General features: G+C 39.3%; 1 protein-coding gene across 11 annotated transcripts in view; it reads left to right on the forward strand.

Moving 5' to 3' along the window:
- The window catches only part of NTRK2 (neurotrophic receptor tyrosine kinase 2), a 413,238-nt gene that overhangs the window by 36,331 nt on the left and 353,628 nt on the right, over nucleotides 1–23,279 (forward strand). For all 11 annotated transcript variants that reach the window (XR_011568150.1, XM_070795052.1, XM_070795054.1 and 8 more), the window contains 4 exons: nucleotides 1,989–2,063; nucleotides 2,176–2,247; nucleotides 6,687–6,755; nucleotides 9,935–10,089. Coding sequence is in view for 10 of the 11 variants with exons in the window: in XM_070795052.1 (XP_070651153.1) it covers nucleotides 1,989–2,063; nucleotides 2,176–2,247; nucleotides 6,687–6,755; nucleotides 9,935–10,089 (371 nt within the window). In the remaining variant the exon portion in view is untranslated. The remainder of the gene's footprint in view (nucleotides 1–1,988; nucleotides 2,064–2,175; nucleotides 2,248–6,686; nucleotides 6,756–9,934; nucleotides 10,090–23,279) is intronic.

Here is a 23,279-nt window from a genome sequence, read left to right on the forward strand (position 1 = left end):
TATCTTTTTCCTTCTTTTGGATTGAGCAGAAGGGACCTATAGATGCTATATCTTTTCCCTCATTGGCTATTATTTTTCTCATTTAATTAATGTTGTTAACAGTAGGGTTACATATTTGTTTTCAGTGTCTTAATTGGGATGTTATATATCTTAAATGTTTTGAAAAAGAAAGGGAAATCCATTCTAATACAACTTCCTGGAGTGTCTATGGAGCTCCAAGTGTTGCCCATTCATTCTTCTATCCCTCCATCTGTCTGTCCACCCTTCATCTTTGAAGACCTGCTTTGTACGAGGTGCTTTGTTAGATGCTATGGTGCATGTTGTGGTGGTTTAGTTGCTAAGTTGTGTCCAACTCTTGCAGCCCCATGGACTGTAGCCTGCCAGGCTTCTCTGTCCATAGGATTCTCCAGGCAAGAATACTGGAGTGGGTTGCCATTTCCTTCTCCAGGGGATCTTCCCAACCCAGGAATTGAACCTGGGTCTCCTGCATTGCAGGTAGATTCTTTACCAACTGATCTAAAAGGGAAGCCCCATGGTGCATGTTAAGAATTACAAAACAGGATCCACCTATCTTCAAAAAGAGGTCATGATCTAAGAAAAGTGAATAGACAGATGCTCAGATAACTTCAGCACAGGGTAATTCCATGGTAATAGGTTTGATAGCTTTGTGTTTATATTACCGGTGACTTTACTGGTTGCAAGTGACAGAAATTTCAGATCAAACTTTCTTTATGAAAACTAACCTCAGAGACAAGTGGATCCAAATGCTTTAAGTGGCATTTTCAGAGTTCTGTCTCTCTTTTTATCTCTTAGCTGTCTTTCCTCCTGTGTGCTGACTTCATTCTTGAACATTACCTTTCCCTGTGGTAGAAATATTTCTCATGGAATCCCCAAGCCTGTGTAATCTTTCAGCTAAGATCCCAGAGAAAGAAAAAGGCATTGTCAAAGCATTCATCTTTTGATTTTAGGGAAGCTTCTCATTAGTCCAGTCAAGGTTACAGCACATTTCTAAGCCAGTCATAGCCAGGGGGATGGGCTCTCTGTGCAACCAGCATTACCTGTCTACTCCTGTATGTGAAGGACTGGCAGATGGGGAAGAGGTTTCTACAGAGAGTGAGCGTGTGCCTGCATGCATATGTGCTAAGTTGCTTCAGTCGTGTCTGACTCTTTGTGACCCTATGGACTGTAACCCACCAGGCTCCTTTGTCCATGGGACTCTCCAGGCAAGAATACTGGAGTGGGTTGCCGTGCCCTCCTCCAGGGGAATCTTCCCAACTCAGGGAATGAAACCACATCTCTTAAGTCTCCTGCTTTGGCAGGCAGGCTCTTTACCACTAGCATCATGTGGAAAGCCCCTCTACAGAGAGTACACGAGGGCAATGTGGGGTTCGTGAAATGTGGCTCCTGAAAGGAAAATTTCGTTTCATTACTGACAAAAGCAGAAAGAGTGGATCCTGGGCCAGGAGAAGAGAGGGTTTGGAGGAAGGGATGAAAGGAGAGAAAGGGGGAGGGGAATCTGCTTCAGTGTTTCTGGAGGTAAAAAGAAGGAGGGACTGCTACTCTTGGAAGGTGAGCACAGATGTGACTTGTCCTGTGTGTGGTGGTGCCAGCATCCCTGTGGCTGTCACAGATTGAAACGCTTTTGAGAGGTAGTGGATGCATTTATAAGTTATTTTCACCTCTGTATCCAGGGGATACCTTGAGTGGAGAGGCAAACTGAACTTGTTAGTTGAAAGAGTGATAAAAATTTAATAAGAAACCCGATGGTCCTGTCATTGAATATGAAACCTGCTCAACCATGGTTTCTCCTTGATCACACTCAGTGTTCCTCCCCTTGCTGTATTTAAAATAAATAGTGCGGCCAGGTGGGTGGGGAGGGATCACCTTGAGCAGTCTGGTGAGGTTGGATGGAAGTTGCCTAATTTTTATGGATTTCCTGCATTGAGTCTTGAGTTTGCACTCTGTTTTTCTTTTCTCTTTTTTTGCAGTTACATTGCAAATCAGAAAAGATTAGAAATCATCAACGAAGATGATCTTGAAGCTTACGTGGGACTGAAAAACCTGTGAGTACTCAGAACTTGCATACCTTATATCAGAACTTTTTTATGCTCTGTAATAGTCAGAGGGACGGGTGTTCATTAGTTCTAACATTCACGCCATTGTGTACTTTCTTAGGACCATTGTGGATTCTGGATTAAAATCTGTGGCTCATAAAGCATTCCTAAAAAACAGCAACTTACAGCACATGTAAGTAAAGCTTGATTCTTTTGCTTCCCAGGACCCAATTTATTCAGTGTTTTCCTCCTCTGTTTATTTTCCTCCTTTCCCAGCTAGAAATCTCCTTTTTAAAAGTTAGTATAGCTTCAACAATAGCTTAGAAACATTAGCTTTGATTTCTGAATAGCTTCAGAGGGGTACTTAGAACAGCCTACTTATTCCCTTTCATGAATTTCTGGGCCATTTCCATCTTGGACGGAGCAATAGACCAACAGAAAGGAGTCTGATGTGAAAACTATGTCCTGTACAGCGTTCTCGATTCTTTTCCTTGGACTCATGACATGTTCCCTGGAAGACATCAAACTAGTGGAATTGAAAGAAACTGACTTGGCCTTGGCCTTCACAGGGAACTAAAAACTGCTCATGCACTTTCTCCTACAGTAGGTCCTCTTTTGAACCTTCATTTTCCAAAAGCTATCTGCTGTGATTGATAAAAGTGGAGAAAAATCAATCATGAAACATGCCAGAGGTTCAGACGATTGTAACAATAGCAAAGGCTTCCACTGAAGTCAGGGTGATATCAACTGACGTCAAATGGAAATAAGACAGTGGGATCACTCAGGTTGTTTACTGTTAAATCCTCTTAGACGATGGCACTTAGTCAATAAGGTGTGGCCGTCCTAAGATGTTTCTTCATGAAGCAGAGGATTACCCACCCTTAAGCTCTGATTGTCACCCCCCACACCCCAAGTTTTCAGTAGGAATTTCTGTGGGAAGACTGTTGCTCTTGTGCTTTGCAGGTTCTCTGCAACAACACCTTATATATTTCATAGTCTATAGTTTACCTGCAGAATTCTTAACTGCTTGATCTCACTTGATTTTTCTAACAGTTGGTAGGAAGGATCTTTCTGAGTCCCATTTCATAAACGTATTAATAAAATCAGGTCTCCAGATAGAAAGTGGCAGAATTTTGATGCAGGGCTCATCATGGCTATGTTCTTTTAGTAAGAATACAGAAAATAAAATGTGTTTTGCATATAATGAGAGAATCATCCCTTGTAACATTTGTCCTCTTTCTTTGTCTTGGGTAGAACAGTTCCCTGACTGTTGCTCAGGCCAGTCTATAAAAGAAATCATTCTCTTTGAGTAGATTGCCTGGATACTCCATGGTGATTTGTTGATCTTATGAAAAACCTTAATTTCATCAAGCTAGTACAATGCCTTCATATTTCGTAGGTGGCATTAATGATGAAGTCAATTTGAAAATAAAGTCTGTAGAATTTAAATGCAAAACTTTTGGAGAAAGGTGATAAAACTCCAAGAAACTTTATTAACACATTTCATTTAGAGGCTTTTTGGCAGCATCTCTGTAGTTGGTTTGCCTGCACAAATTTTGATGTCTTTATGTAGGCCTTGATAACATAAACAAGAGAGAAGAAGTTGAACACAAGAAAAAGGTGAAATGCTCTAATGCAGTCACTTAAGTGTAATGAATGACCTTGGTGGTTATGTACTGGTATTTTCATTACTGCTGACTATAGACCTGAATTACTCAATGACTGCATTTTACTGGCTATTTTACTACATCACTTCCCCTGACGTTATGATCTAAAGAGTGGGCTATGGTTAATTATTCTGGAGAAGGAAATGGCAACCCACTCCAGTACTCTTGCCTGGAAAATCCCATGGACATGGTTAATTATGGTTTTACAAATAGACTTATTTATGACTCTACTGTGCCTCTTCTATTTTCCCTACTTTCCTTGTTCTAAGATATTTATATGAAAATGAAAGCCACCTTTTGTAATTTTTTTTTAGGCTGATATATGGTAGGATGACTTTAAAGGCATTCTCTGGGCCATACATACTTATCTAAAGTCAATTATTTGTCCAAGTCTCCCAAAGAGGCGTCATTTGAAAATAGGAAACCAAGGAGATGGACATAATCTAGTTTTTTAACAGCCAACAGTTGGGAAGTCTAATTATTGATCAAACTACAAACATTACTGATATTTGTGGTGATTGTCAAATGGTAAGACAGCATGAAGTCAGGCTGATATTCAGACAGAAGTCAGAGTGTCAGTAAGCTTCAGATAGTCACATGACAAAAGAGGCTTCTAATTCATTTCAGCAGTTGGCTTTAGGAAGTGGCGGGGAGGAAGGGTTGAGTCTGGGTCTCAACCTCTTCCTATGACTGAGAACTCGGGGTGCTGGTGTGTTCTCCTTGATTTCCTGAGCAGCATCCTTAGTTGACTCCCAGCACCATGACTGTACGGGAGCTGATAAAGATCTGTGTATGAAAGGCTATTTCTCTCTACCCCTGGGATATACTGATTATCTCTCTGAGTTTTCCCAACAAAATAAAAATATTCATAGGAGCATCTGTTTCACTTTGGGCTTTAGGGACATTCAGACTGGATCCTGTCTGTTAATTTCATCATTCCTCTCCTACACTGTGCTTATTTAGTAGCCCACGCTGACTGTCCGGAGCCCCCTAGGACTGATCCCTGAGTTTATTTCTAGGTGCCTTTAATTCCTGCCCAGTCCCCGAGAATTCAGAAACTGTGAGAAAAACCAGTATTTGTGTTTTCCAGGGGCTTTGCAGAGGTGCTAATTAGCTCCTTTGCACAAGTTCTATAATCAAACAGTAAGAGGATTGTTGATTTTTTTTCCTCCTCTCCTCCTCCCTTTTGGCTTTTGGCCCCAATAATAAGTATGGTTCATAAAACTCATCTTGTTCCCGGCTCTGGGCTGTGCTGCTAGCAGCTCGACAGGGCAGCTGCCCCTGTGCTGGCTTGCTAGCTGACCTGGAACTGTGACAATGAGTATGTCCTCTTTCTTTGCGTCCTCATTCCTCATTCTTCTTGGGAGGAAAATAAGGGTTTTTTTTTTTTTTTTTTTTCCTTCAGAATAATGGGGATTTGTGATGAAGATGAAAACATGTGTGCCTCACAGGCTGTGGAACATGTGTGCCTCACAGGCTGTGGAGAAGACACACAGAGTAACTTGTCAATGTATTATACTCTAGTGAAACCCATTTGTAATTCACGTTCCAAAAGAAAAGATTTATGTGGGCACATTTTACAACTTTCCTCTGGATTATTTTTTCATGTGGGTGAGCACTTTACACTCAGTGTGAAGAGAAAAGATGCCAGCATAGAAGAAAGAGGGCATCTTGGTGTGAGTGAAGTTTGAATGAGAGGAAGTCTCAATACAGAATTAAGCTGGAAGTGCCCATGTGCCTTCTCGAATTATGAGCTGCCAAAGTGGCATTTTCTTTATCCATCCACTGACTAGTGTTAGTTCATATATTAGCTCCTCCTGGTCCTTAACTTCTCTCTGGAGGAAACTGGCCAGACATACCAGGAGACCCTGACGCATGATTTTGTGGGATGGATACAACACACTAGCCTCAGTGTGGCCAAGATTGCTCTCCTCTTAGCTCCCCCATATTTACCTGACTCTCAGCCCAGTGCTCACTTTGCTAAACTGGAATCATACACTGAAAGGCTCATCGCAAACTGTTGAAGGCTCAGCTGTTTTGTAAAAGCTAATATTTGTTTTACATTCATGTTACTTATTTAAACACATGTCTAGAGGCCCAAGCATTGCACCCTTTTAAAATAAATTCGACCAGTAAACAAATTCACAGGAGTCAGCTGGCAGTATTAACGCTTTGAACTCCCCAGCTCAAGGTCTCATGGCATGGAACACTGGAAACTAAAACTCCTGTTTCATTAAATGAAACTATTAATATATATATTTGAAACATGTCAGTAAATTCGTTAGTATTTTTCAGTCGCAAATAGCACATATTTTCATTGTCTGGATGGTCCAAATCTTCAAATGATATGTTGCTAGACTATTTGTTCTGGACAAAATCTGAGATATTATTTGTTTATCTGGTATTTTGTTTTTATTGTTCTCATTGTGAATTTTGTTTGGTTATTTGGAAGTCATTTAGAAGCAAGCACATGGAGTTAATCAATAGGTATTATCTTTTCGATTAGGATGTATTAAAGTCAGTTAACATTCAAAATTTTGTGTGTCATGTTAATATTTCAGAATATTCATGATGCTCTTTATTTTTGAAGTATCTTTTCGTCTAGTGAGTTTTGCTTTAAATTTAATTTAGTTTAATCCTCCTATTAATTGTTCAGAAAGTCAAATATCTCTAGGAGGTATATAACTTGGCTCAGAATATGGAAAAGAAACTTTTGGGTAAAAAAGAGATTTAAAATAGACATTATGAAAATTATAAACCCCCCACCCCAACCCCACTTTCAAGCAAGAATTATAGCAGAGGCAGGAAAAACTAAGATATCTCAAGGTGAAAGAAAAAGATTACTGGATCTAAGTGAGGCAGGAACCATGATCAAATAAAATTATGTTTTGAAAAAAAATTCTAAATACTTTATTCCGGAAATGTACACTTGTAATTCACATTTAATGTTTTTGATTCCTTTCAGCAATTTTACCCGAAATAAACTGACGATTTTGTCTAGGAAACATTTTCGTCACCTTGACTTGTCTGAGCTGTAAGTAATAATTTTGTATGGCATTTGCGGAAAATAATTTCAAAGGGAAGTGTAATTAAGTATTTTTAAAAATAAGCGATGCTGCAAATCTATTTTTATATCAAAATTTGAAAATGAGTTGAAAAACGATTTCTTAATTGTGGGCTACTTTTTTTTATTCCTTCACTAGAGTATGATTCAGCAGTAAAAAAAATAGAAATCTCAATAGTAATGTATCATTTATGATGAGTTTAAATGTTTTTACATAAAGGACTTGTTTTCTAAAGGAGAGGAAAAGATAAGGGTTTTGTGTGAAAAGTATGGCTACACATCTCATAGCATTGGTTTGGTTTTTGTTCTGTCCAGGGCCTAATGGAGAGCAAATGCATTCAAGGAGGAAATATTAATACCAGTGGGCAAAGCCAGCACGCACTGTTGGTTTATGCTCCAAATGACGGTGCCCACTGGCCCTTAATGAACACTGGAGTAGAGACAACCCTCTCCCTACCCACCTATCTTTGTGAGATTTCCTACAGGGTCGGTCACTGCATTCAGGATTTATCCTCATGCCTAAATCCCTTTTGTTGTAAAACGATAGGAAAAACAAAGAAATTTATTGATCTTTGATAGCCAGCATTTCCAAGTGTGCTGAATTCTTATTCATTTGTTTATTTGGCTTTGCCAGTTCTTTCAGTTGGGATCTTTTAGTTCCGGCATGTGGGATGTAGTTGCTTGATGAGGGGTTGAACCCGGGCATTGGGAGCTCAGAGTCTTAGCCACTGGACCACCAGAGAAGTCCTCTTAATTCTTGTGCTGTCACTGTGAAGCAAATATAAACTGTTGACATTCCTACGCAAAGAACCCTAAAGCCCAGGATGTGTGTGTCAGAAATGAGCAAAGGTGGACCAGGTCTTTGAGTACTAGGCAATACCTTTTTCTTAACCTATATGTGGCCTGGGATGTAGGGTCCACCTCTAATTCACAAAGAAATTGTGCAGATTAGAAGATGCCACTAGTAGAGCAATGCCAAGTTAATGAGTTAGGTAATAAAGAGAGTTACATGGTGGCAACTCTTTTGGAATAAACATAATCCAGAAGGTGGCAACACTGGTTTTCTAACCCACCAAGAGTTTAGTTGAGGATTAACTGAGGCTTCTGTTGGCCTATTTTAGCAATGAAGCCTATGCATGCGTGCTCAGTCGTGTCCAGCTCTTTACGACCCCATGGACTGTAGTTCACCAGGCTCCTCTGTCTCTGGAATTCTCCAAGCAAGAATACTTTAGTGGGTTGCCGTTTCCTTTTCCAGGGGATCTTCCCAACCGAAGGATTTATCTTGGGACTCCTGCATTGCAGGTGGATTCTTTATATCTGAGCCATTTGAGTTAGGTTCTAACTTAGGGCTGGGCATACAAAGCTTAAGGAAGACATGTGAAGTAGAGTAAGCTACTTAGTATAAAAATTTTGAGCATCACTGCACAGACTTTTTGTGATGGGTTAAAAATTGGATTCTGGTTTCATTTTCACATGTCTCAATATTCTCCCTGTAGCATATTTGATCAAGTCACTCAACAAATGTTAACTGTGTGCCTGTTACAAATCAAACTAACATGACATTAGGCCATGGGGATGTAAGGAGAAAGGTTTGTGCATTCCAGGACTCTGCTATCCAGTGGAAGAGGTAGAAGCCTAAACAGATTAAGTCTAACCTGCTCTAACCATCACTGCAAAAGAAGTCTGCTCAGTGTGTGAGAGGAAGAAGCCAGCTGTCTGCCTGTGCTGTGTGGTCGGATGAACACTGGTGTATTTATAATTGAAGATCCCTTTGCTTCTTTATTCCTTCTTAGTTTTTCATGGATTCAAAACACCAGGAAACAACTTAGTTGGAGTTTAAACATTGTGGATTCAAAGGCATATTCCATACCCAGTAGTGTCAATTCTTATTTTGGTGTTGGAGGGATATTTGGAGGCTGTCAAGCCAACACAAATTAAATTAATATGCCTTGACCACATTTTCCCCAAAGAAACTCCTGGAAAAGTCTCCAGGGATTCCCTGAGATTCTTAGAATCCAACCAGAAAACCACAGGAGTAAATGATGTTGCAAAGCCCAGGTCCTGTCCTCAAGGAAATCTCAAGTATTGTGGTTAATGCCAGGCAGAGTCTACATAATGATTTTAAATGGCCTCATTTAAAGGCTCATTTCCATAAATGGAAGTCATCTTAAATAGGCCACTGAGTATTATAAAAAAGCATTTAAAGATTTTTTTCTTGTGGTTTTTATTTTCCTCTTGACTACTTCCTCCTTTACCAATCACAGGCCACAGGAGTCCGAGGCAGCATGTCTGAATGGTGGCTTTCTCTGTGGACACCCTCTGACAGGGGCTAAGTAGCTCAGCCTGTAGCTCAGTTGCCCTTGCTCTCAGAAAACCTGAGGTTGGGATGGGTGCACGTGCGTGTGTATGTGTCTGTGTGTTTTTCTGTGTGTGTGTGTATGTGTGTGAGAGAGAGAAAGATAGAAAGAGAAAGACAGAGAGAGAGAGAGAGAGAAAGATGTCCGAGAGCTTCCTTCCAGGTTCCATCAGTCACATTCACTCCAATTTGACTTTCTTGCACCAGTCAAACTGGACTGTGATCATGTCATTTGGAAAGCCAGGAGTATACCCTCCCAGCACTCACACTTTTGTCTTGTATTCATAATCTCATTTTTAGATCAGATAAAATTGCTCTGTCCTCCACTGAAGTTTGAACTTATTAAGTGGTAACACTTGAATCTCTAACCTGGTTAAAAGTCAATATGTTGATGTTCCTGAAAACTTAACGTTGGCTTCTTCCCTTAAGATCTTCAAAACAGTGTAATAACTCTGATAAATTTGTCATGGCATCTTATTTTTCTCCATCTTATGAGACATTGTTTTCTGTACTACATTATGGTTATTTCTATTCCTATCTTGTTTCCCTATGGGTCTGAAAGGTCTTATATCACTTTGCATCCTTTAGCCTCTATGGAGGTGTTTACACATAGCAGAAGATCAGTGTTCAATTAATGATTGAATAATAAGTAGTTATACTATAAAGATGGGTGTGTCTTCCACAGATTGCCAGATGGAAGGAATTCATAATGTTATTAGTGCTTTGTTAGACACTTTTATAGCTAAAACTGAGAAAGAGAAGGCTGATTGAATTTCATTTTTGTTCCATGTAGAATCCTGGTGGGCAACCCATTTACATGCTCCTGTGACGTTATGTGGATCAAGACTCTTCAAGAGACTAAACCTAGTCCAGAAACTCAGGATTTGTACTGTCTGGATGAAAACAGCAAGAATATTTCACTGGCAAACCTGCAGATACCCCATTGTGGTAATATACCTTTAAATCAATGAGTTCTATTTGCTATTAATTATCTAATTGCCATTGTGGATAGAGAGACTGTGAAGGTTACCATTACCCAGATTTTGTATATATGCTGTGGATGTCTCTACTGGGTTGGACCACGTTTGTGTACAGTAGCTGAGAGCAGCTTTGCTGAGCATTCTTTGCAAGTAGAATATTAATGATCAGTGTATGATTTTAAGCATGCAGAAAAAGTGTACACTGTTTATTCCTTTGTTTCTTTGTTCATTTTTCTGTGCATCCATCCATCCATCCATCCAAAAAGTATCTGCTGAGAGTGTGGTACTTCACTAGCCATATATATTTGGTTGGCACCCAGGCTATGTAGAGCAGGGGTCCCCAACCCTTGGGACTGTGGACTGCACAATTAGAAACCAGACTGCACAGCAGGAGGTGGGCAGTGGGTGAGTGGTCAGTGCTCCATCTGCTGCTCCCCATTGCTCCCCATCACTCTGGCATTACTGCCAGAACCCCCCTCCCCACAACCTCACTCTGTGGAAAAATTGTCTTCCATGAGAGTGATCCCCGGTACCAAAAGTGTTGGGTACTACTGATGTAGAGGAAGGATCTCAGGGGATAATGTGTCCTGGCAGCATGAGAACATACAATTCAATATAGAACATTCCTTAAACTTGTCTTGGTCCCAGATGTCAGTGTCTCTTGGTGGGGTGCCACAAACGTGCCCTTAAACATGCTTTCTCCCATGTCTGGATTTACAGTCTCCTTTAGTCTTGTCCCCCATTTCTCTCCCCAGCATTTGTACTTCCAGAATTTAGAAGGGCACCATATCATAAAATAGCTCTGTGAGTGCCAGTGTGTTTACAAGAAAGGAAAATCCAAGGGTTCTGGTTAGGATTTTACTGCCGAGGGCTCTAAGGACATATCTCTGCAGTACCCACATATGCATATTATTCCTCTGTTGAAATTTTAATCAGTCAACCAGTTAATCAGTTCACAATTAAATGTGATCTTCTGGCCCAGTGGCTGGTGACACAGCAGACTGTCATGTAGCACCTGGTTCTTGTCTAAGGGGAATCTGTGTATTAACCATAAACTTTCAAGTCTTCATTTTCAGAGGAGTCTATTGTTTGGAGTCAATTTTTATTTAAGGAAAATATAGCTGCTGCTCATTTTTAATGAGAACGTAATAAAGGAATGATAAGCATTTGTTTCTTCCCCCGAGGAGTCTTAGAAGACAGCAGTTACCCTTTCCCCAGATTTGTGTTGTAACGAGGACCCTTTGATTTCACAATGGGGAATAAAGCTTTGTCCCTTGTCAACTTCTCTCAGCTTTCTTTATTAGCCAGTACTTTAAAAAAAAGCTTTTAATATCTATCTTTTCCTGATAACTGTTCTCTATTCTGGTATAAATTTGTACCACTGAGAGAAATCGCCTAGAGGGGCAAGAAATTGAATGTTGAGTCACCTGGCCACTTGGCTGGCTCCCAAGTCCCCACGGCTATTGTGGCCACACTTTCAGCAACCACCGAGAGGGGAAAGAGAAAGCATCTGACTCCTGCTCTGATTTCACAAAAGGCTCTTAATAGACGTCTGCTTTGCCCTTGCCTGAAACCAATTCTTTTTTTTTTTTTTAACTTTTGACCATATTGTCTTGAGAACATTCCTATAATACACCCACCTAATGTGTTGTTGATAGACCATTGTGATTGGGGTAGGGGAGGGATAGGAGTGAACTGGTTCTAATGTTTCGTGACCAATTTGTCAATTTTTAATATTTTTGAATTTGTTTCCTACAAATTAGTCAATGAACTCTGTATACAAGAGTGAGGCCTTGAATCCACTGCTAGAGGGCATGTGTTTGGTTGATTGATTAGGACTGAATGATTACTTTTATGGTCATATTCAAAATTAATTTCAGTGTCAACAATGCTTTTCATAAAGCAACATTAGAAAAGAGGAACTGACAGACTTTTTTGTATGTGTTCTTAAGCTGTTATGTTCTTTCTCTGCTGATTTTTACTTTCTTTCCAAAGGTTTTTTTCTTATAATTGCACAAATACTATTAATACAAATTTTTGCAAAAATAATTTCCTACATTTGCATATTAAACTTGTCTTATGCTTGTTTGTGATCATTCAGATCAGTAATCATAGATCTATCATATCTTTTAAATCCTCGTCTGCTGTTCATGGTAGAATATATCTTGATTATGTTAAATTTTCCATATTGATGGGCATTTCCCATTTTATTACAAAATTATTTCAACAAGTATCCTCATACATAATCTTTCTACATACATACAGATGCAAAGGCTTTTTAGAGTACATAGTAGGAAACAGAATTTTTGGTTAATATGGTTTGTACATTGAAAAGTGATTACCAATTTATAGCCACCCTAGCAAAGTGTACCTTATAGCAAGCTTCTTATTTTTTGTATCTCTAAAAAAATGGTATGTCATTACTTTTTAGTTTGCATTTTCCTGATCGCTATTGAGTATCTTCTGTTTTTTGGACATTGCAATTATTCTTCATTGAATTGCCTACTTATATCTTGCCTATTTTTCTATAAGATTATTCCTTTTCCTTCCACTGATACTGGTCATTGTTTTATTTTTCCTAATTGTTTGAAAGTTATAAATTGTTCCTCTATAAATTATATAAGGCCAAAATATTTATCACACATACTTAAACATATTTTCTGTAAGTATCCAGAAAGAATACCCAACAAGATGAGAAAAGATGCTTTTACTTCCCTGTACTTTCACCTCCCTTCTCTCAGATTGTTATTATGTGAGATTTTATTTTTAGATTGTTACTTGATGTTTTTGAGGATTTACTATTTCTTTGTATGTCCTGTAATTTTGTTCCACTACTTCCTCTTGGAGTGGTTTTTCTTTTTGCTGGAGTGTATCTTCTAATATTTCTTTCAGATAAATTAAAAAAAAAAATCTTCGTGTTCTTGCCCAATGGAAAATCAGCCTGTATTTTTTCTTCTCATTGGAATTGACTGAGTGTAAAATTCTAGACTCAAGATAACTTCCTCAGATTTTTGCAGATATCACCACGTTTTCCCTGTGTTCAGTATTGCTGATGAGAAGCCCAAGGCCAGCCTGATGCTTCTTTCTTGATAGGTAGCCCATGCTTTTCTTTTTTCTCTAGAATTTTCTAGGATTTTCTCCTTATCCATGTTATTCTTAAATGTGACTACAGTGTAACTAGGCATGTGTGTGTGTATTTAAAATTTTATTTTGTTTGACATTCAGTGTACTTTTTCAGTGTGAGTATTCACATCTTCAGTCCTGGAAGAATTTTATAATTTATTTAGATGGTTATTTACACTTCTGGCTTCTCTCTCCATACCTCTCACTCTTTCTATAATACTTTCCATCTGCTGGTTCTTTTGTGCTGCATAATGGGGGCCTGTTTACTCACTACTTTGCCCTTCAGCTATTTCTCCAGCTACTGAATTTTTCCTTCTGCCAATCAATTTTTAATTTCTGAAATCTCTAGTGATGCTTTTTTTTTTTTTTTTTAATGATTGAAACACCCTTTTCCATATAGTGTTTCATCTTATCTCTAGGGTATCCTCAGTACCTAGCATGACTGATTTTCTCTTGTAAACTTCCCGTAGTCATTGCTTCTACCTGGGGGCAGCTGCAGCAATTGTTGGATGCTGTGCCTGAGGTGGGAGGGCCAGGGTGGGATGAGGAAAGCTTATTCCTCTTGTCACTTCTTCTTGTTTTCTTAACCAATAACCCCGTGGCTTGGTGGAGGGGAGGCCCCACTGTGCCCTGCAGTCCACCTCCAGTCTCAGGTCAGCACAGCAGTCTCCCTGTTTTGTTGCAGTACATACTCGTGTCTGTTTCAAACTGTGCTGTTTTTCTTTAATTTCATTTCCCTACTTTCTTTTGTTCAGCAGTTTCTCATAGTTCTTATACAGCAATACAATGGCTTCTTATTTTCCAATATGATTGTTTATTAAAAAAAATTGATGTAATTTCTAGAGATTTGAGATGAGAGGGAGAAACTGACGTCTGGGGCTTAGTCACGTATTAATTTTCCTCACAACAGTTTCCCAACTTTGGTTCTTTAGGAGAAGTTAGATTGAGCATCAGATTATTCTAGATTGTTGGATTTAAATTCTGTCTCTGAAATTCCATGTTGGATAATATCCTCAAGTCTTCAAGTCTTATTTAAAACATGGATTAATGGTCAGTTGGGTTTTCTTTTAGGTCTCACCCTCAGCAAACATTTAAAACATATCTATATATCTATTGTGTTTAAGTCACAGATTAAACACAATGGATGGAGTTTATCTTATTGCCACTTTTTTTTTTTTAATGAAACTTGTTAGCTAACTCTAAGAGTAACTCACAGGAGTATGGACTTATGTATTTCATCACTGTAAACCCCAAAATTTGCTAGTAACTATGGCCATTGCATTTGGTTTGCAACTGGTAATACTTTAATTTCAATAAAAAAGAGCTATTGGGATTTAATTTCTTTGTAAGGTGGGCTTTCTTTAAAAACTTCCCCTTTTAGTATTGCGTTATGTAAGCATTGAGGAGAGTAAAAAGTTGGCTTAAAGCTCAATATTCAGAAAACTAAGATCATGGCAGCCGGTCCCATCACTTCATGGCAAATAGATGGGGAAACAGTGGAAACAGTGGCTGACTTTATTTTTGGGGGCTCCAAAATCATTGCAGATGGTGATTGCAGCCATGAAATTAAAAGACGCTTGCTCCTTGGAAGGAAAGTTATGACCAGCCTAGACAGCATATTTAAAAACAGAGACATTTTTCTGGAGTTGAGCTGTAGGAGTTGCTTGTATATTTTTGAGATTAGTTGTTTGTCAGTTGCTTCATTTGCTATTATTTTCTCCCATTCTGAAGGCTGTCTTTTCACCTTGCTAATAGTTTCCTTTGATGTGCAGAAGCTTTTAAGTTTAATTAGGTCCCATTTGTTTATTTTTGCTTTTATTTCCAATATTCTGGGAGGTGGGTCATAGAGGATCCTGCTGTGATGTATGTCAGAGAGTGTCTTGCCTATGTTCTCCTCTAGGAATTTTATAGTTTCTGGTCTTACGTTGAGATCTTTAATCCATTTTGAGTTTATTTTTGTATATGGTGTTAGAAAGTGTTCTAGTTTCATTCTTTTACAGGTGGTTGACCAGATTTCCCAGCACCACTTGTTAAAGAGATTGTCTTTAATCCATTGTATATTCTTGCCTCCTTTGTCAAAGATAAGGTGTCCATATGTGCGTGGATTTATCTCTGGGCTTTCTATTTTGTTCCATTGATCTATATTTCTGTCTTTGTGCCAGTACCATACTGTCTTGATAACTGTGGCTTTGTAGTAGAACCTGAAGTCAGGTAGGTTGATTCCTCCAGTTCCATTTTTCTTTCTCAAGATCGCTTTGGCTATTCGAGGTTTTTTGTATTTCCATACAAATTGTGAAATTATTTGTTCTAGCTCTGTGAAGAATACTGTCGGTAGCTTGATAGGGATTGCATTGAATCTATAAATTGCTTTGGGTAGTATACTCATTTTCACTATATTGATTCTTCCAATCCATGAACATGGTATATTTCTCCATCTATTAGTGTCCTCTTTGATTTCTTTCACCAGTGTTTTATAGTTTCCTATATATAGGTCTGAAACGAGATGCCAGTCCAGGTTCAATGCACGATACTGGATGCTTGGGGCTGGTACACTGGGACGACCCAGAGGGATGGTATGGGGAGGGAGGAGGAAGGAGGGTTCAGGATGGGGAACACATGTATACCTGTGGTGGATTCATTTTGATATTTGGCAAAACTAATACAATTATGTAAAGTTTAAAAATAAAATAAAATTAAAAAAAAAAAAAAAAAGCCCGACATGATGGGAAAAGCAGATTGTGCAAAGACACGTTTTCAAATTCTAAAGAGTGAAGTATTAGTGTTGCTCAGGATGTGTTTTTGAATAAGAAATAAACATTCAAACTCACAAAAAAAAAAAAAAAAAAAAAAAAAAAAACCAGAGACATTGCTTTGTCAACAAAGGTCTGTCTAGTCAAGGCTATGGTTTTTCCAGTAGTCTTGTATGGATGTGAGAGTTGGACTATAAAGGAAGCTGAGCACAGAAGAATTGATGCTTTTGAACTGTGGTGTTGGAGAAGACTCTTGAGAGACCTTTGGACTGCAAAGAGATCCAACTAGTCCATCCTAAAGGAGATCAGTCCTGGGTGTTCATTGGAAAGACTGATGTTGAAGCTGAAACTCCAATACTTTGGCCACCTGATGTGAAGAGCTGACACATTGGAAAAGACCCTGATGCTAGTAAAGATTGAGGGCAGGAGGCGAAGGGGATGACAGAAGATGAGATGGTTAGATGGCATCACCGGCTCAATGGACATGAATTTGGGCAAGCTCAGGGAGTTGGTGATGGACAGGGAGGCCTGGCGTGCTGTGGTTCATGGGGTTGCAAAGAGTCGGACATGACTGAGCGACTGGACTGAACTGAACTGTGTAAGCATTATATGATGAACAAATTCTCTACATTTTAAAAATACTTATTAATTTATTTTTGGTTGTGCTGGGTCCTTGTTGCTGCATGAGGGCTTTTTCTGTAGTTGTTGCCAGCGAGGGCTACTCCACGTTGCAGTTCATGGGCTTCTCATGGTGGTAGCTTCTCTTGTTGCAAAGCACAAGCTCTAGGTGCTCGGACTTCGTTAGTTGTGGTTCGTGGGCCCTAGAACTCTGGCTTAGCAGTGAATGGGCTTAGTTGCCCTGCAGAATGCAGGATCTTAGTTCCCGGACCAGGGATTGAACCTGTGTCCCTGCCTTGGCAGGCACACTCTCAACCACTGGACCACCAGGTAAGTCCCCAAATTCGCTCCACTTAATAAGCAAAAACACATCCTCCATGGTGCCTGATGTATCCTTTGAACATAAGAGTCACTTGATTAATGTTTTCTGAATTGATCAATTAATAAATGCATGAACTGCATTATATTAATGATCAGATTGGACTAGATATTTTATATAATGTCCCAGATATGTCAGTTAAGTAGAGATGAGTTAAACATTTATATTTTTCCAGCCAAATTGTTTCATATTTTAGCACTTTGCAGTTCCCATTGAAATGTTTGTCATTTTCGCATTTTGAAAGAATATCCTTTCTTCTTTCTCCTCTGCCCTTAGTGATTGAATGAGCTCAGTAGGCAAGGCTGGGAAGTTGAACTGCACAGTTCCCATTCCCATTCACAGCACAGTTGAAATGTCTCACAATATTTTTCTAACAGCCCCTCCTGCCGTGAATTACTGTAAATTTATTCATGCTGTGAAACATGTTGTGGTCTGTTTCTCCACCAAGTCCCTTTTAACCTTAGGAAAACTATTAATTACAAGGCAACAAAACATATTCATGTAAAATTTCCACATTAATCAGAAAAAAGGGGGTATTATGAGCAGTAGTTCTAAAGACAGAAACCAAATCACACAAGTGCTAGTGAAGAATGGTTCTTTTTCCAGACTGTGCTGATTTATTACTCCACATAGAAGTGTTCCCACTACTTCTTTTAGTGTTTTTCAATGACATTATTTATAACAGTATATATTCTAAATTCTTGTACTTAGTTCCTATGCATTTGGTTGATCTTTAGTGATTAGTTTTGCCGTACAAACCTTTTAGTCTTTTCCCCTGGTTGGATGGAATTCTTACAAAACAGTGTACTTTGTACTTTAATTTTTTTGTACTGTAATTATGATCTAAATTTCTGGAAGAGAGTGTCTTTAGGAGGTGTTACTAGTGGATGAAATGCTTGGTTCTGAGCAGGCAACAAATGTATTTAAAAGGCAGTTTTCTTTTGGGTCAAATCCCTCAATCTGTTTTACTAGTAACTAGTTACCATAGAACATGCTGGCCCCACAGTGAATTGTTGTTCACTCGCTCAGTCATGTCCGACACTTTGTGACCACATGGACTGCAGTATACCAGGCTTCCTTGTCCATCACCAACTCCTGGAGCTTGCTCAAACTTATGTCCATCGAGTTAGTGATGCCATCCAACCATCTCATCCTCTGTCGTCCCCTTCTCCTCCTGCCTTCAATCTTTCCCAGCATCAGGGTCTTTTCTAATGAGTCAGCTCTTTGCATCAGGTGACCAAAGTATTGGAGCTCCAGCTTCAGCATCAGTTCTTCCAATGAATATTCAGGACTGGTTTTCTTTAGGATTGACTGGTTTGATCTCCTTGCAGTCCAAGGGACTCTCAAGAGTCTTCTTCAACATTACAGTTCAAAAGCATCAATTCTTTGGTGCTCAGCCTTCTTTATGGTTTATCTTTCACATCCATACATGACTACTGGAAAAACCATAGCTTTGACTATATAGACCTTTGTCGGCAATGTAATATCTCTGCTTTTTAATATGCTGTCTAGGTTGGTCATAGCTTTTCTTCCAAGGAGCAAGCATCTTGTAATTTCATGGCCGCAGTACCATCTGCAGTGATTTTGGAGCGAAAGAAAGTAAAAGTCTGTCACTGTTTTCGTTTTTTCTCACCTATTTGCCACGAAGTGATGGACTGGATGCCATGATCTTCGTTTTTTGCATGTTGAGTTTTCAGCCAGCTTTTTCACTCTCCTCTTTCACCTTCATCAATAGGCTCTTTAGTTCCTCTTCACTTTATGCCATAAGGGTGGTGTCATTTGCATATCTGAGGCTATTGACATTTCTCCTGGCAGTCTTGATTCCAGCTTGTGCTTCATCTAGCCTGATATTTCACATGACGTACTCTGCATATATGTTAAATAACCATAGTGAATAAAAGCTGATAATTCCAGTTGAGGGTTGAATGTCTGTGCAGTTATCATATCAGATCAGATCAGATCAGTCGCTCAGTCGTGTCCAACTCTTTGCGACCCCATGAATCGCAGCACGCCAGGCCTCCCTGTCCATCATCAACTCCCAGAGTTCACTGAGACTCACGTCCATCGAGTCAGTGATGCCATCCAGCCATCTCATCCTCTGTCGTCCCCTTCTCCTCCTGCCCCCAATCCCTCCCAGCATCAGAGTCTTTTCCAATGAGTCAACTCTTCGCATGAGGTGGCCAAAGTACTGGACTTTCAGCTTTAGCATCATTCCTTCCAAAGAAATCCCAGGGCTGATCTCCTTCAGAATGGATGGGTTGGATCTCCTTGCAGTCCCAGTGACTCTCAAGAGTCTTCTCCAACACCACAGTTCAAAAGCATCAATTCTTTGGTGCTCAGCCTTCTTCACAGTCCAGCTTTCACATCCATACATGACCACAGGAAAAACCATAGCCTTGACTAGACGGACCTTTGTTGGCAAAGTAATGTCTCTGCTTTTGAACACGCTATCTAGGTTGGTTATAACTTTCCTTCCAAGGAGTAAGCGTCTTTTAATTTCATGGCTGCAGTCACCATCTGCAGTGATTTTGGAGCCCAGAAAAATAAAGTCTGATACTGTTTCTACTGTTTCTCCATCTATTTCCCATGAAGTGGTGGGACCGGATGCCATGATCTTTGTTTTCTGAATGTTGAGCTTTAAGCTGACCTTTTCACTTTCCACTTTCACTTTCATCAAGAGGCTTTTGAGTTCCTGTTCACTTTCTGCCATAAGGGTGGTGTCATCTGCATATCTGAGGTTATTGATATTTCTCCCGGCAATCTTGATTCATTTGTGTTTCTTCCAGTCCAGCGTTTCTCATGATGTACTCTGCATATAAGTTAAATAAACAGGGTGACAATATACAGCCTTGATGAACTCCTTTTTCTATTTGGAACCAGTCTGTTGTTCCATGTCCAGTTCTAACTGTTGCTGACATCCTTAATAGTCCCATGGATTGAAATTAGGTTTGCCTTTGATTTTTTTCATTATGTATAATGGTAATTTCAGTTTTTCACTTTACCAACCTTTGGACTTTTAGTGTAGAGCCTCCTTATGATACATCAACAAAATATTATCTATGTTGTGAAAGGTTGGGTCACAGGTGTCCAGGAAGAGAGGCCTGTTTCCTTGAGGTAAACTGATGTTAATGATTTGTTTTTTGTTTACTTTTGTTTCCACTATAATTTATAGTATGCATATTTCTTTAGCATATATGTATATACTCCTTTTTTTTGTTTTAAACCAGGAAAACAGGTTGATAGTAATTCATATTTGTTAGCGTTCACAGAAGATGAAATGCTATATTAATACTCCACGTATAATTTAGATTGGTAAACAACTTTATTTCCCTAGCATCTTAGCTAGGTTGATTTTTTTTTTTTTCTGAAAAACATTTACAAAGTCTAGTTTACTGCTTTCCTTCCTTTTATTAGAGACTGGTTTTTATCCACTAAAATACAGCAAGCCACACAGTGGACCGTTGCTTTTCTTTATCTTCTTAGAAGGCAAATAAAGCTGTTTTTTCTAAGCTGTCAGCAGCTGTTCAGATTTTTGTTTTTAGAAGTTTTGTGGTTGCTGTCACTGTCATGACAGCTCACACAAGCCTAGAAACACAGCTTCCCATTTGAGCTTGGAAAGTCACTTTGCTAATTTTCTGTCATTTTTGCAACCAGGTGTAAAGCAGCCACTTCTAAATAGGTCAGGCTCATTTTGGCTTCATTCCTGGCAGTGATATATATATGTTTAGGGGACACAAAAATAGGAAGATACGCCAAGAAGATAGAAAGTGAGTGGAGAGAAGACAGAAAGCAGACAAAAATCATAATTTACTTGAATATTTGTATACCCAGGGAGTGATGATCTAATAAGAAATGAACAGAGCTCAGGCTCACTAAAATGAGGTGGAAAAGAACATAATCCAGACCTGCAGATGGATATTGAAATTAAAACCCAAACTTGACCCATCTCATTTATTGCAAAGTTGAGTTGATATTTCAAAAAGTTTAGAAGTTAGTTTTCCTCAATTATTAGGAATTGAGAATGCACATACTTTGAATTAGTGATCTAGTCAATATCATCAACTTTTAAGAAGTGTGCACCAGTATATGAAGCAATGTCGATGGCTGTTGACCTGGATGTGGCTGGAAAGGATATACCAGCCAGCAGACCTCAGCAGAAAATCATCAGCTCTTCAGTGAAAAGGCTGACTCTCTTCAGATCTGTGCTTCCCAAGCTGCTTTAATGTGCACGTGAATCACCAGCAGTTCTTGTTTTTAAAAAAAAATGCTTCTTGGGACTTCCCTGGTGGTCCAGGGGTGAGGACTCCATGCTTCCATTGCAGGGGGGCATGGGTCCAATCCCTGGTCAGGAAACTTAAATCCTGCCTGCCATGCAATGCAGCTCCCCCGCGAAACTTGCTTCCTTTCCAACAGGTATGAGTTGGGATCTGAGAGTCTACATTATAACAAACACCTTGTTCCATACACTATACTTTGAGTAGCAAGGGTTTAGACATGGGTCTTGGATTTTTGCTTGTACAACTATTTATTCTTTTTTTTTTTTCAATAATAGAACTATTTTATTAAACATATGAAGGTACTGATTTTGTACAACACACATTTCTTTCCTCTGCCCCAGGAAGCCAGCACTCTAGAACCCCATGTTTATAAAAACACACTTTGGCAGCTACTATGACAAGGTGAAAAAAGTGCAATTCTGAAAGTGACAACACATAACCAAAGTGGGGAACAGAAAAGGCAAAGCTGAGTGGGCCCAGGGCTGCTCATCTTCTCTCAAGAGGAAACAATTTAAGAATAGAAACTCTTGAGCATTATTTAAGCAGTACTGCCCAACTCTCTTGGTAGCATCTCTGTTTCAATTCCATTTATCTTGATGTTGTAACTAACTAATCTGTTACTTCTTTAAGAAATTCTGCCCTGGTTTATATCCTTTTCAGTGACCCATATCCCTTTGAGCTTTAAAAACACAGAAGTCGCTCAGTCGTGTCTGACTCTTTGCGACCCCATGGATTGTAGCCCACCAGGCTCCTCGGTCCATGGGATTTTCCAGGCATGAATACTGGAGTGGGTTGCCGTTTCCTTCTCCGAACTAGCTTGAGTATCATCTAGCCCACCAAAGTTTCCCCACCCTACATTCTGTGCAACATCTAAGTTCTTGAGATGCTCTGTGTATGAAAAAAAAAAAAAATCAAGATTAAAGAAGTAAAAAACTATAGAAAATTCTATAACTCTGATGTTCACTATGCACATTAGTATATTAAAAGCTAAGAAATCCTACTCTAAAAGAACCGTTTAACTTCCATTGATCTTATAGTTTCCATGATTGTTTGAGTACATTTCATTTCTTTGTGATATCATGCTATGGCTTTGTTATTTTTATTTGAAGAAATTTGACAAAATGTAAGATATGCACATGTTTAAATTCAGATGTACCAATTAAAGCTAAATATTCATATTAATGTTGGTAATAACAGTAATCTTGCTTGCTTGCTTAGTCGCTTAGTCCTGTCTGACTCTGTGACTCTTCGGATTATAGCCCAGGCTCCTCTGTTCATCAGATTTTTCTGGAAAATACTGGAGTGGATTGCCGTTTTCTCCTCCCGGGGATCTTCCCGACCCAGGAATCAAACCCACATCTATGTTTTCCACATTACAGACAGGTTTCTTATCCACTGAGCCTTTGGGGAAGCCCAATAAGAGTAAATCAGTTCAGTTCAGCCGCTCAGTTGTGTCTGACTCTGTGACCCCATGGACTGCAGCACGCCAGGCCTCCCTGTCCATCATCAGCTCCTGGAGTTTACCCAAACTCATGCCCATTGAGTCAGTGATACCATCCAACCATCCCATTCTGTGTCATCCCCTTCTCCTCCTGCCTTCAATCTTTCCCAGAATCAGGGCCTTTTCAAATGAGTCAATTCTTTGCATCAGGTGGCCAAAGTATTGGAGTTTCAGCTTCAATATCAGTCTTTCCAGTGAATATTCAGGACTGATTTCCTTTAGGATGGACTGGTTGGATCTCTTTGCAGTCCAAGGGACTCTCATGAGTCTTCTCCAACACCACAGTTCAAAAACATCAATTCTTTGGTGCTCAGCTTTCTTTATAGTCCAACTCTCACATCCATACATGACTACTGAAAAAACATACCTTTGACTAGATGGACCTTTGTTGGCAAAGTAATGTCTCTACTTTTTGATAAGATGTCTAGGTTTGTCGTAACTTTCCTTCCAAGGAGCAAGCATCTTTTAATTTCATGGCTTCAGTCACCATCTGCAGTGATTTTGGAGCCC

This window comes from Bos indicus, chromosome 8, assembly GCF_029378745.1.
Source record: "Bos indicus isolate NIAB-ARS_2022 breed Sahiwal x Tharparkar chromosome 8, NIAB-ARS_B.indTharparkar_mat_pri_1.0, whole genome shotgun sequence".
Classification (NCBI taxonomy): Eukaryota; Metazoa; Chordata; class Mammalia; order Artiodactyla; family Bovidae; genus Bos; species Bos indicus.